The sequence below is a fragment of the Vicugna pacos genome, chromosome 4, assembly GCF_048564905.1.
Source record: "Vicugna pacos chromosome 4, VicPac4, whole genome shotgun sequence".
Classification (NCBI taxonomy): domain Eukaryota; kingdom Metazoa; phylum Chordata; class Mammalia; order Artiodactyla; family Camelidae; genus Vicugna; species Vicugna pacos.
In genome coordinates this window covers 21,761,455-21,775,979 of record NC_132990.1, presented here as the reverse complement: position 1 = coordinate 21,775,979, position 14,525 = coordinate 21,761,455, and the positions used below count along the sequence as shown (strand labels likewise).

The 14,525-nt window shown below is 43.5% G+C and overlaps 1 protein-coding gene across 3 annotated transcripts in view; it reads left to right on the top strand.

Annotated features, from left to right (window-relative positions):
- ADAMTSL1 (ADAMTS like 1) overlaps nucleotides 1-14,525 on the top strand; it is an 827,290-nt gene that overhangs the window by 736,863 nt on the left and 75,902 nt on the right. For all 3 annotated transcript variants that reach the window (XM_072959360.1, XM_072959358.1, XM_072959359.1), the window contains one exon: nucleotides 6,353-6,481. In XM_072959360.1, the coding sequence (XP_072815461.1) occupies nucleotides 6,353-6,481 (129 nt within the window). The remainder of the gene's footprint in view (nucleotides 1-6,352; nucleotides 6,482-14,525) is intronic.

Here is a 14,525-nt window from a genome sequence, read left to right as displayed (position 1 = left end):
GACGCTGACCCACAGGAATGACGTGGTGGCTTCCAGGTGGGCGGGGGCCTGAGGGCTGAGGTTCCGCGCACACTGCCGAGGCTCTGTGATCATTGCTCAGCCCTCTTTGTGCTCTTTTTTCCTTTAATCTATAGTGAAAGTCTTTGGCCAGGCATGCTGTGACTTTTTTTTTTTTTTAGCATTCTCTTAGCACAAATACATAATTTATCATTTCACTCCCCCTCTGCATCTCTCTTTCTTTTTCTTTCTTTTTCTTTCTTCTTCCATGTAAAGTAATATTAGTTAATGGGGTTGTAATCAAGCACAGAGGCATGGCATCACACAGCAGTACTCACTCACTGAGGGAAGACCCAGGTTATCTAAAACGGGCTTAAGTGTTTTTGTTTTGCTTTGTAGTTGACCATTGAAATAAGAATTCCAACTTGGAATTTTCTGCTAGAGAAGTAGTGGTCTCTCAAAAGAAATCTCAGCTCTCACCAGGACTCAAGAAAAACTAACACTGTGTAATTAATTAATTAACAAACCTGACTACAAGTCAGAATCAGCTAGGAAGTCATTCAAAATAGAAACTAGAGGTTCCATGCCACCACCTGAGATTCAGGTTTCATAGGTCCAAGAATGTGACTTAGTAATACGTGCAGGGTTTTTCTAATAGATTTAGAGGGTCTGTTGATTAAGAAGCATCATTTCAGTCTAAATTTCAATTAATTATAGGTACTTGGGTAACTGTGCTTTGTCTTAACAACGGATTATGAAGGTAATAAGAATGCATAAGGAGATGTGTTCACAACAGTGCCTCTAGTGACAGGACAAAAGGCCGTTACTTTTCAGCAGAAGCTCAGTATAATTAATTAAGGGCTGGATTTAATTCAGTGACATTTGAATTTTATAGCTATACACTTGCAACTATAAAACCACCTTTATTATTAAAATTCCTGTAGGAAAAACAACTTGGTAATTGTAAGTCTGAAGCTCTCTGGTCCCTAACCTGCTTTTCCCCATTGACAGTTGTTTTTATTACACAGTGAGGCAACTATTTATGTAGCAGGACAGATTATGTTTTTAATAAGTGCCCAGGGGGTTCTGAGGCAGCCAGTCCACAGACAGGGTTTGGAATCCCCAGTTATAAGCACTGGACTTGAGGTCCAAGTTCTGGGGTCTTGTTCAGCCCTACTACTTGCTTGTTCTTTTGCCTTGGACAAACCGTGGGACTTTTCTTAACTTAAGTGCCTCATCTGTATTAAAGATGGGAAATTTTTTACCTGCCTCTCAGGGTTTTTATGACGAAAAAAACAAATGCAGGTAATGCACATACCACACCATATGCACACTTAGATTGATTTACTAGACATTTTTTGAGGACCTACTATGTGTAGGACTAAGTGATAGGAATAAAGAAGAAGACAAGAGGGATGTGATCCTTCATTTTATGGAAGTTACATGGTGATGGGCAGGAGGCAGAGAACACACAAATAAATAAGGTAAATTTGGATAGTTCTGGTGCTTAGGAAGAAAACAAAATTGGCATTGAGCTACGTAATGGCTGGCGGGGGAGTGAAGGGTTGCACGTTTTAGATGAGATGGCTAGGAAAAGCTCCAGCAGAAGCTGCTATTTGCATGGAAACATGAATGACCAGAAGATAGCTGTGCAGAAGTCTGTAGGTGGATGTCTGTAGGGAAAGAACGTCTGGGACAGATGAGTTGATGTTTTGGAGGCAGGGACCACAGGCCAGTGTGGCCAGACCAGCAGTGATCGATGCAGAGTGTGGCCTCAGTGAGGCAGGAGGGGTCAACAGCTGAGCCTGAACAAGTAGGGGATGATTGGTCATGAAAGGGGCTTGAAATTTTGTCCTGACTGCACTGAAAGAAACACACACACACACACACACACACACACACACACACACACACACAATAATTTAAGCAGAGGAATTGTGTGATCTGATTCATGTTTTAGAAAGGTCACCCTGGCTGTCGTGAGAAGAGACTATAGTGAAGGGACAGTGGGAGCAAAGAGACCGGTTAGGCTGTGGAGTAATCCAGCCAGAGAACATGGCAGCATCAGATTATAGGAGTAGAGGGGCTGGTTAGATTTAAGGTATATTTGGAGCTAGAGCTTCTTAGGGTAGGGAGGTAAGGTAAAGATGCTAGTGGTAATTCACTTGTTACTTCACTTATATTCAATACATTTGAGATTATGTATGATCTGATGTGGAGATGAGTGATTTCATACTATAATGATTTCTGAGACTAATTAATGCAGGTGCTAATGAGAGAATGCAGCTGGAATAATACTGCATTCTCCATACATAATCTCGAAAGTATTGAAAATAAGTGAAATAAGGGAAAAGGCCCCCAAATAGTCCAAATAGGTAGAGAGAGTCTATGCGTATATTCAAAGGTGAACTCCTCAGAACCTTACTCAAGTTTCTGTCCTTAAACGTAGATCTAATGAGCTAATAACCTGTGCCTAGAAGGCAGTTAAAAGGGAGAGGAGAAGAAGGAGGGACGACTTCTAATACGAGGCTGTGTGACAGTGCAAGCAGAAAGAAAGGATAAATGGATGACAAAGAAAACAAAGTCTGAAAAGCAGGTACAGGACTGCAAAGGGCCCTGTTAATTACGGTTTTCTTCACTATTAATGAAGGCACAGAAGAGTGAATGCCATTGCAGATTGTTCTGCCTGTAAAATGATTGGAACAAAATTAAATCCATTTGGCTTACAAAAGAATTAAGCTTTGGGTATATGAAAATGATCTCATGTAGACCCTTATTTCCCCAAGGTGCTCAGTAAATTAATCTTTTCATTGTGTTTTGTGGTCATGTACATGAAGTGTGCAGTATTTTTATCCTCAGCTGATAAAGGCCAATTAAAATGTAACGTGCACAGAACTTCTACTTCTGTGAAGATAGTGTAGATGCACTTTTCCCTCTTCCTCTCAGTGAATACAGCTAAAATTCAGACATTATATATAAAACAAATGTAAGAAGACCAGAAAGTGGACAGGAGAAAGCAGACTGGCTAGGGACCTTGGGTACTGAGGAGTGATACAACTGTGACTTCCTTGGGGTTTCCTTTTTCTTCACAAATCCTAAACTTGGAGCTAAAGAAGCCAGCCACCAGGAAATACAACAGGAATGACAACAGCAGAATGTCTCAATGAAAGCCTGCTTCCTGCAGCCAGAGAACTAGGAAAGGGCAATCTAGCAAGACAGAAAACTTCTAGGAACTATTTCTCTACTCCAAACATCACAGAAAACACTATGACCCACCATCACCCACACCAGCAAAGCCTGGTGTGGAGACTAGACTCCTTGTCAGACTGAAATGAGGTTCCCCAGCACCCCCACAGACATGGTATCTGAGAAGACAGATTTCTTTCCCACAAGGGCGCAATGTGGGGACCACATGGGGATCCTGGAGTTCCACCCTCCCCCCGCAGTGCCCCCCTTACTCTCCCCTCTGGGGTGGTGGTAGAGAAAGCCTCCTAGAGAATTCGAGTCTTCACCACCACCCAGCAGTAACAAGGCCCCTCCCTCAGCAGTGTTAGGGGAGACTAGATGGAGAGCCAGAAGCTCCACCCGTGCCCAGCAGTAGTGAGGAGCCCCTAATGGGTCACAGAGGAGGCCAAGTGGAGAACCTGGACTTCTGCTTTCACTGGGTAGTAGCCAGGTGGCACCTCCCTGCTCCCTGACCTGGGTAATTTCAGAGAATGCCAGCTCAAACAGATTTAAGTAAGATCCAGAGTTGCATAATGTAACGTGAAAATGTCCAGGTTTCAACTGAAAATACCAAAACCCCACTTTTAGCACTTTTATTCAACATAATGCTGTAAGTTCTATCCAGTGGAATAATCCAAGAAAAAGAAATAAAAGGCATATAGATTGAAAATGAAGGAGTACAACTATTTGCAGAAGGAATGATCACCTACTTAGAAAATCCCAAGGAATCTACCAAAAAAAAGTTCTAAAACAAATATAAAAGTTTAGCAAGGTCACACACTATACAAAACTCAACTGTTTCTGTAACTAGCAATGAACAAATGGATGCTGATATTGAAAATATGATATCATTTACTATCCCTGGAAAAAATAATTGGGTATAAATCTAACAAAATATGTACAGGACTTGTACGCTGGAACCTACAAAACTCTGATGAAAGAAAGTAAGGGAAATCTAAATAAATAGACATGCAGTGTTCATGGATTAGAAGGCTCAACACGCTAGATGTGTCAGTTCTCTCCAAATCGATATACAGATTTGTGTAATTCCTGTCAAAACTGTAGCAGAGTTTTATAGTTGTAGACAAGGTTCCTCTAATGTTTATGTAGAAAGGCAAAGAAACTAGAATAGCAAGGAATAAAGTGGGAAGACTCAGCCTCAAGAATCAATTTCAAGATCAGTTGCAACTACAATAATTAAAACTGTGTGGTTTGGTAGAGAGAGAGACGTGTAAATCAGAACAGAAGAGAGAACACAGAAGACGACACAAATACACCCAGCGGATTCTGACAAAGACACAAAAGCAATGCAGTGGAAGAAAGAGCTTGTTCGGTAAATGGTGTTGGAGCAATTCCACATCCATAGGCAAAAAGCAAATGCACTTTAGCCTAAGTCTCATACCATATACAAAAATTAACTCCAAATGTAGCACAGACTTAAATGTAGAATGTACAACTATGAACTTGTAGAAGAAAAGTAGGAAAAAATTTTCAGTGCCTAAGGCTAGATAAAACACTTCTTACATTTAACATTAAAAGCATAATCCATGAAAGGACAACTTGGCAAATTGGACTTCATCAAAGGTAAACACTTTTGCTCTGTGAAAGGGTCTGTTAAGATGTGGGGGAGGGGAGGGGATAGCTCAGTGGTAAATTGTGTGCTTAGCATGCACAAGGTCCTGGGTTCAATCCCCAGTACCTCCACTAAGTAAGTAAGTAATTAAGTAAGTAAAGCTAATTACCTCCCCCCCACACCAAACAAAACAAAGCAAAACAAAAGCTAAAAGAGTGGGGAGTGGACTCTATGGACAGGGAGAAAGTTACTGCAAACCATGTATGTGACAATGACTTGTATCTAAAATGTAAAGAATGCTCAGAACTCAACAGTAAAAACCACACAATCCAAGTAGAAAATGCTTAAGGACATGAAGAACTATTCATCAAAGAGAATGTAAAGATGGCAGATAAGCACATCAAAAGATATTCAATGTCATTAGCCACTGGAGAAATGGAACTTAAAATCACAGTGAGGTACCACTACATACCCATTAGAAAGGCTAAAATTTAAACTAATAACAACACCAAATGCTGGCAAGGATGCAGAGAAACTGGACCATTCATACATTCCTGGTGGGAATGTGAAATGATCCAGCCACTCTGGAAAACAGTTCAGCAGTTCCTTAAAAAACTAAACATGTAACTACCATATGACCTAGCAATTACACTCCTGGGCATTTATCCCAGAGGAAATGAAGACATATGTTCACAGAAACTTGAACAGGAATGTTTATAGACACTTTATTTGAATAGCCAAAATGTGAAAACAACCCCAGATGTCCTTCAGCAGGTGAATGACTGAACACACTTGGCACATCCATACCGTAGAATACCACTCAGCAATAAAAGGGAACACACCATTGATACATGTAACTGTGGCTGGTACCGTGTGAGTTCTGGAAGAGTCTCCAGAGAATGATCCTGAGTGGGAAAAAAAGCCCATCAAAAAAGTTACATACTGTATGATTCCATCTATGTAACATTCTTAAAATGACAAAATTATAGAAATGGAGACCAAATTAAAGTTTGCCAAAATATTAACGCAGGGTTGGGGGCAGATGAGGGATCCTTGTAGTGATGCGAATGTTGTTGTACAGCTTAACGTTATGGATGTCAGTGCCATAGTCATAATACTGTTCTCTAGCTTGTAAGATATTGCCATTGGAGGAAACTGGGTAGAGGGTAAGCAGGATTGCTCTGTGCTATTTCTTACAACTGCATGTGAATCTGCAGTGATCTCAAGGTAGAAAAGTTTGACTAACCCTAAAAAAGTGGAATGCATTGGATCATTTGTTAATGATGAGAGGCACAAATCATCCCCACTTGTTAGATTCCATGCTCTATCCTCAGATTCTTCAGTCCTTGTTCTTTTTCTGAGAATTCTATGGTAGCTAGATGGGTAAATGGGTGGATGAATGGTTTTTATATTGTGTAGTTACGGTTTCTTCAAAGGAAAACATGGTCAGTGGAAAAAGCCTGGGTATATCATCTGTTCATCATTGATCATCTCATGTTTCAAGGGAATGCCCACTGCCACCATCTAATATAATGTCACGTTCCTTCTCATCCTCAGGAAAGCCACTAGTGAAGACATCCCGAGGGACGGTGATCAACACAGAGGAGCCCGCCATCACAGTCGATGTAGGAAGCACCATCAAAACAGTGGGAGGAGTCAATGTGACTATTAACTGCCAAGTTGCAGGTGAGAAACTCATTCCTGTGTTAATTCACTTGTTCAGGTATTAATGGAGCCTCGTACTAGGTTGGGGAATAAAAAGATATGTACAAGTTCTGCTCTCAGAGACTTAGGACTAGTAGGAAAGCTAAAGCATGACCCTCAGTCATTGTGAAAGTAGAAAGTGCTGCAGAAGTTTAGAAGAGGAAAACAGCGGCAGATGAAGAGAGGGTTTCATCGCCGTCTTGCAGACTGGTAGAGTGCATGCAGAGATGGGGGCAAAGAGTGTTCCAGGGGGATGAAGTAGTGTGAGAAAATCCATGAAAGTAGGAAAGCCTCAGGACTTTAAGGGAACAGTGGGTGCTTTGGTCTGGCTGGAACCCAGAGTGCAGAGATGGTGTGGAAGGGCAGTAGCGTGGGTTGCAACTGTGCCGTGGGAGACTTTGAATGCTTGGATGAGGGCTTCAGACAAAAGTAAATTCAGAGTGACGTTAAGGAGCCATGCAGTGCATGAAGTGAAATGAAGAAAAGAAATACTGAAACAGAGAGGCCAGTTAAGAAGCCCTCATGGTAGTTTAGAGGAGAGATACTGGGAGCCGGGTTCTTGGATTCCTTAATTGGTAGAAATTGGTAAGAGGCTAGAACAGGAAACTCAGGCAAGGCTTTACAGGGACTCGTGCTGCAGCACAAGGGAGCAAAAAGAAGTAACAGGTTCCCTTCTTTGCTCCCTGAGGCAGGGGGAGCCAGTCCCTTAAATGGGGTGAAGGTAGGGGTGGGTCCAGGGGTCTGGCTGAAGGGGTGGCTTAGGTGGTCTGCCCCCTCCCCTGGCGGTGTTGTGTGCAGGGGTCATGCGCAGTACCCTGCTTTTGCTCCCAACACCTCAGATGTGGCAGTTGTGTTTTTGGTCTTTTTTGTATCTTGTTGTTCATCATTTGCCCCAACTGCAAACGCACACAGTTATTTTTATCCCTTATAGTTTCTTTGTATTCTGTTGCTCAAGGAGATGTTAGTCCAGGTGTAGGCACTGCAGCAAAGGGTCCCAGGTCCCAGCCTGTCTCAAGGGCAGTGGTGGTGAAAAGTTCAGGAGTGGATGGTAGGGGTAAGACCAACAGAAGCCTGGGGCTTACTCACATCAAAAGGAGGTAGAAGTCATTAATGAAAACAGCCAGTTCTGTTTAGAGTTGCGATGTAGGCATTACCGTTGGGTAGGCCTCGCAAACTCAGAGGCCTATAGGGGCCAGAAAGTCACAGGGAAGTGGAGGAGTAGTAGGCAATAGGAAGTGGTAGTATGCTCTTCATAAAGGTGTTTACCTTCAATGAAAAAACAAACACACCAAGATAGGACAGAACAAAGCTCAGCCACCAATGCTCCCTTCATCTGAACTGCTAGCTTGTAACGTCCATCCTAAGGGTTTTCACTCCCAGACATAGAGAAGAAGTGGGTGGCTCTTGTGCAAGGGCCCAGCGACAGGCCCCTGATTGCTGTCTTCATCAGATACACCCTACTGCAGTTATCGAATTAAGTTATTTGAACCCTACTCGGGCCCTAGCCCAGTCGAAGTCCTCTGCCTCTGCAGGAAAAGTTTGTTTTACTGTTCAGGTTCACGTAGCCAAATAACAAAACTGAAGCTGAGATCAATGCCGCACAAGCTTTATTCAGTGGCCAAAGAATGGAAAAACAGGAACCAAATTCACCAATCAACTCACCCACATGGTGAGAGGGATTTTTTGGTTTTGGGTGGGGCAGAAGGGTTGTCTTTTTTGTTGAAGTATAGTTGGTTTACAATGTTGTGTTAGTTTCTGATGAACATTGAAGAGATTCAGATAGATAGATAATTTATATTTATATTATTTATATTTATATTTATATTTATATTTTCAGTTTCTTTTCCATTATAGTTTATTACAAGATACTGACTACAATTCCCTATGCTATACAGTAGGACCCTGTTGTTTGTCTGTTTCATATATAGTGGTTTATATCTGCTAATCCCAAACTCCTAATTTACCCCTCCCCCAACCTTTCCCTTTTGGTAACCATAAGTTTGTTTTCGATGTCTGTTAGTCTGTGTTTTATAAATAAATTCAAATGAATAATTTTTTTTAGATTCCACATCTAAGTGATACCATATGATATTTGTCTTTCTCTGTCTTACTTCATGACTTACTTCACTTAGTATGATAATCTCTGGGTCCATCCATGTTGCTGCAAATGGCATTATTTCATTCTTTTTTATGGCTGAGTAATATTCCATTGTGTGTGTGTGTGTGTGTGTGTGTGTGTGTATAAAATATAAATCATTCTCTTTCATCATAATTTAGCTTCTTCTTGGTAAGGCTTCCTTTGGCCTATGCATCCAACCTCATCAGTGAAAGCTTCTAGAACTCAGTCCCTTCAGGCTCTGTACTCCCAGACAGGAGTAAGATGAAACCTCTGACAGGGCTTCCCATGAATGAGTTGCACCTCCATGCAGGCACTGATGACAAAGGCAGGGTCCTTTGTGCAGAATCCTCACTCCCCAGTTGATCACTAGGAACATGTGCCTTGAAGATGGAGCACCAAACTAATGGACTATGTTGGGTCTCCTCTTGAGGTTTGAGATTGGTAGGATTAAATGAATGGAAAGCAAAGGACAGCAGAACAAGGAACTGGGCATTTGAAGGTGACTGAGAGAGCCAGAATCCAGGTAGAGAAGTATTTATCATGGGGAACCCAGGACAGTTGAACCAGCTTTGGTCAACTCTTCCATGCCACCGAGGGCCATGTCTCCTGACTTCATGCAGACTCACTCTTGGTAACCTGATGGGGAAATCCTAGATTATTAAGTACAGTGTTTACCTGGCCATGCCCATTACATTCTTTGTTTTAATTTTTATTCGTAGAACCGTTTGCGTTAATCATGGTTAACTAAAATAAATTTGTGTGTCTCTGTCATTATGCCTTTGATTAAATAAGGTTTTTATTCAACACAAATGGGAAAGAGCCTGCTTTTAATTAAACTGTTGGTCTGTGAATGTACTGGACAAAGAAATCATTCTTGAGTTGAGTCTCCAGTCAAAATACTGACAGCTGTAATGCTGAATGGCAGAGGAAACTATTTGTACTTTGATGCTTCAAGTGGCTTTTATGGCTCTCTTGTGACATAATTTTAATGGCTATACAATAGTCTATTTTTAAGAATATTATATAATTTACACAAAGTAACTCATGTCTTACATGTTTGAATTGTTAGCAGTTTTTCATTAAATAACTTTTTGCACACATATGCTTTCAACATGTAAAATGCAGCCTCACAAATTCTTCCCAACCCTTAAGCATAAAAAGCACTAAGCAATAAGATGAAGCTTCTCCTTGAAAAGTGATCCAATCCATTATACCAGTCCCATACTTGTTCTCTGAGACGAATTCAGGAAAATAAATCAGAGATAAAGGGTTGAGGGAGGAGGGAGTATATCAATCATTGGGAACAGGATGTGCAAAGGGCCTGAGGTAGAAAGAATGTGTTACATCTGAAAGAGTAAAATATGGCTGGTGTGGCTCTAGTATGGAGAACAGAAAAGAAAGTAGTGTGATGTGTGACTGGGAGGTAGGGAAGAGGAGGCAAGGTCTAGATATTACATGCTTTCCTAGACTATGGTACAGTTTGTTTGGAACAAGGGAAGCTTTTGAAGACTTAGGAGATAAAATTGCCAGGACTAGCCATGTAGAAATCACTAGTTGAGGTGTCAAGGATAGGCAGTGTGTTAGGTAGAGTAGGCTAGATTCTGGTAACAAGTAGACCCCCAAATGTATCATGACTCAAACAATAAACAATAGAAGTTTATTACTGCCTATGTAGGAGTCCAAAGAGTGTTCCTGAGTCAGCTGGAGAGAATCTGCCCCACACAGTCACTCAGCATCACACAGCACTGGTGGCCCTGTGACCTTGAACACATGCCCTCCAAAGTCTCCCCAGAAGCTCTCTCTACTCCTGCCGACCAGAAGAGAGAAAAGCAAAGTGTGGAGGGTGGCTGTGAAGGTTTTAAGGGCCATACCTGGAAGCAGCACACATTACTACTTCTCACAGTCCCTCTTAGTCATGTGGCCACTCACAGCTGCAAGGCATGTTGGGATGTGTAGGCTGCCTGGGTGCCCAGGAAGGAGAAGAAACAGCCATCAGCATCTGCCTCAGTCAGCGTGCAGAAACGTGGAGGACTGAAAACCTGCCCTCCGGACCTCCATGTTCTTTACAATAATTGCCAAGGCTGCCTTTGCAGTTACACTAGCCTTTCCTTGTCTTGCTCCAAGCCCTCGAAGAGGCTTCTCGAACTTATGTCAAGGCGCACCTTTCAGTGGATGCCCTACTTCAAGGTGTTGATTCTGTCATGGGGCAAGCGCCTTCTAAGTACAGCGAGCAGTCTAGTTAACAAGAAGATCCTGCCTGGGAGTTTAAAAGAGAATATTCCAGCATCACCCGACCTGGCAGCTCAGTGGAGATTAAAGACACTAATCCTTATAATCATGTCAAGTTACAACCCATTATGACTACGCTCATTTATTGATCCTTTTGAGCAGCAGAGAGGGCACTGTGTTGCTGATAAGATATGTCACCAGAGGGGAAAAGCAAAGGCTGGTCCTTTTCCTTTTCCTTTTCCTTTTTTAGACACAGGTCACACCAGGGAGTCCAGAGTGTGCAGCCTCTCCCCGTAACTTGTCAGCAGCACAGCTTTGGACTTTGTTCTGTGCTCGAGTATATTTTCTCTCATTTTTCAGACTTTCCTGTCTGTAGAATGTGCTGTCATATCACGACAGTCTACGAAAAAAAAAATAATAATAATCTTTCACACCCTGACCAAGCTTCTCAACAAGGGCACTACCAAGCCAGTACCCGTGGATTTTAGAAATTTCCCTCTTAACAATAATCTTGGTGTTACATTTACAGCAGAAAGGTAAATTCCAAAGGTAGAAAATATTTAAGGATTTGGCACTAGAAATAATAAGGCAGCCATCAGAGCTTCTTGAGGGAGGCAGTCTGGTATAAGGGCAGGCAGTGCCACATCCTTGTTAAGATGCGAATCTGTGGCATCAGATGTATCTAAGTTCGGATCCCCACCTGCTTGCTGTAGGTCACTGGTGCTAGGTAGGGAGTAGGAGGAGTACAGGGGCTTTGAGCCCATGTAATCATTCAGGAATCCAAACTAACGTCACTTTAGGCAGATTTCTCAATTTCTTTGAGTCCCATTTTCCTCTTTAGTAAAATTGAGTTGATAATAATGCTTCATAGGATCTTTGTGAAACAGGAGTGATTATGCTTATTAAATGTTTGGCTTATTGCAAATACTAAGCAAATGTTCCTTCTCTCTCTGACATGTTCAGGATACTTGGGCATAGCTCCTGACCTCAGTGCATTCCTAACGTCTAGGCATTCGAAACGTCAGTGTCAGGCATGTATATCTGGTGCCTTTTCAAGGGACTCTGGCATACATGAGGGCTGGTGATACTTTCTGAAGCATCATTGTCATCGCGAGAGAAAAAGAAAAGAACTCTACGATGCCTTGTTTATTTTCCCTCTTCCCTTGTTCCAACTTTGTCAGAGCCAGTCATGGCAGGATGGGCTGTCATTTTGAAGCATCTTCTTGATGCCATTCTCTACCTAAGGCTCACAATCTCGGGCAGGATTCCCCCAAAATGTGACACCAGCAACTCTACCTCCATTGGCAAGTTCATGACACAGGCCCGTGTTTGACCAAGTCTCAGAGAGGTTTGCTAGCATATGTATTAAGGAACAATTCCTAAATCATTTGTCTTTCCTTGGCACTGCCGTCGCTTCTGTGTCTCCAGTGTTACAGAGACTGGAGGTCACTTCCTTCTACCCTTTGTTGTCCTGAACATTTCCATTTCTCCCATGATCCCCTCTGCTCTCACCTGAGGAGTTCAGCCCTTTTGGTAAAAACCCTGTGTTACCCTGTTAAACACACTTGATCTCACAGAGGAATGAGGTACAGAGTGATGAAGGGACTGGAAGATGTTTACAGCCACTTCCGGGAGACTTGAGAAATGGCTCTATCCCTAGGCTGTCTCTCTCTCCCTCCTCCTCCTCTTTCTCACCATCCCTGTCTCTGCCCCTGGGCTGCCCTGCAGGGGCCCCGTCCCTGACCGGAGAAGGACACATAGGGGAGCAGCAGGAGCTGCCTGTGTGACACGCGGAGAAGGCGCCACGAGTGCTGGCCCTGGAGGTGCGCACACTGTGGTCCACGGGCACAGTCTCAGAACGAGAGCATTCACCCCCACCCTTCACTTGGTCAGCACGCTTTTGTTGGTGGAGCTGAAAGCCTGTTTAGTGCAGCTCTGTCACTCTGCCTCCTCGCTCAGGAACAGCCTCAGTTCCTATCAGGGATTGTTTGCTTGCTGCCCACGGCTCTCCTCGGAGGAAGGTGCCCACCGGGGCTGTATGTGGGCAGTTCATGGTGAGGGAAAGGGGTGAGTGCTTGCAGAAGATGGTTTGTAGGCCCTCATTTTTCCTTGCACTTTCAGGAGAGAAATGACTAGGAGGGTTTTCTTCAACTTACTTTTCAGAGGCTTTCCCCTGAATACTGTGGAACTTTTTTTCCAGCATGAAACTAGATCTCAGGGTCCAAAGTCCTAGCTGGCACAGCTGGGCATCATGATGCTCTTGCTCTCCCTAGTGGTGTTGCAATGAAAACTCAGCTTTTCTGTCTTTTACCTGCATGATTTCTCCAGGTGCACTAGAGACAGTGCCAGCCTGGCCCTCTCGTGCACTTGAGCGTTAACTATCGCAGTGTGTGCCCCTCCCTGATGGGACGGGGCTGCAGTACCCAAGTCTCCACTCTTTTCAGCAGCCCTGCCTCCTTCCTCAGCCAGTTCACCAGTCCCTAATGATTTCAGACTGAATCATGGGTAATCTGAACAAAAGAGGGGACCCGAGCCTCACTCTTCTGTTCCCCATTAACAGGGAGAAAGGCCCTTCAGATTGACCATGTTGGCCATACACCTTAGGCCACCATTCCACCACTGGAAATCCCACCTACAGCAGCAGGGCAGCTGGGACACCAGTGAATTCACACAAGGCAGCTCATTGGTAGTGAGGGAGCAGGAGAGCACCCCACCCCTCTCTACTTCCTGCCACTTGGATCTTGGGAACCACAGGTGCTTTAGGGACCAAAATGAGGGCTGATGAGCTGGCTGTCACAGAGTGGACTGTGGGTAAATTGTGTTCATCGACGACAACCAACAGGTACACGAGTAACTCTTGAAGGCATCTGCATTCTCAATAGTAGGCTGCCCATTAAAGGTAGGCTACCCATTAAAGGTAGCGCTGCCCTCACCCTAAGGGCAAAATCCAGCCCCACCTCAGGGAAAGCACTCAAGCTCTGGCTCTGACTATTCCTGGCTTTGACATTCTAAACATGCCCTGAATGCATGTCCAAGAATTTTATGAGCAAATTCTGTGAGCTGAGTCAGCAGCCTAGATAGTGCAAGGGATGGAATTTTCTGTTCCCTGGAGACCTGTGGATTAATGCCACATACTTTTTGACTCTCAGCTCACTCAGAGCTTGGCCACCTATGAAGTCTCCACTTCCAAAGGCTTGTCCTATACTGAAGCCTCCAGCATGTTAACCACAGGGAAACTTCCTCAGGAATTAAAGCCATTCCCTTCCTAGTCTATTCAGGCTGCTCCAACAAATGCTTTGGGTAACTTGAACAGCAGAAGTTTGTCTGTCACAGTTCTGGAGGCTGGGAATTCCAAGATCAAGGTGCCAGCCCATTCAGTCCCTGACAAGGACTCTGTCTGGCTTGCAGACAGCTATCTCCTCACATGATGGAGAGAGAGCACGAGCAAGCTAGCTCTCTGGTGTCTTCTTACAAGGGCACTAATCCCATCACAAGGGCCCCTTCCCTATCGTAATCTCATCTAAACCTAAAAATCTCCAAAGGCCCCACCTCCTAACACCATCACACTGTGGGTGATTAGGACTTCAACATATGAATCTGTAGAGGACACATTCAGTCCCAAACAGTCCTAGAGGACAGAGCCTGACTTCCAGAGACAGGAACCCCATCCCAATTCAT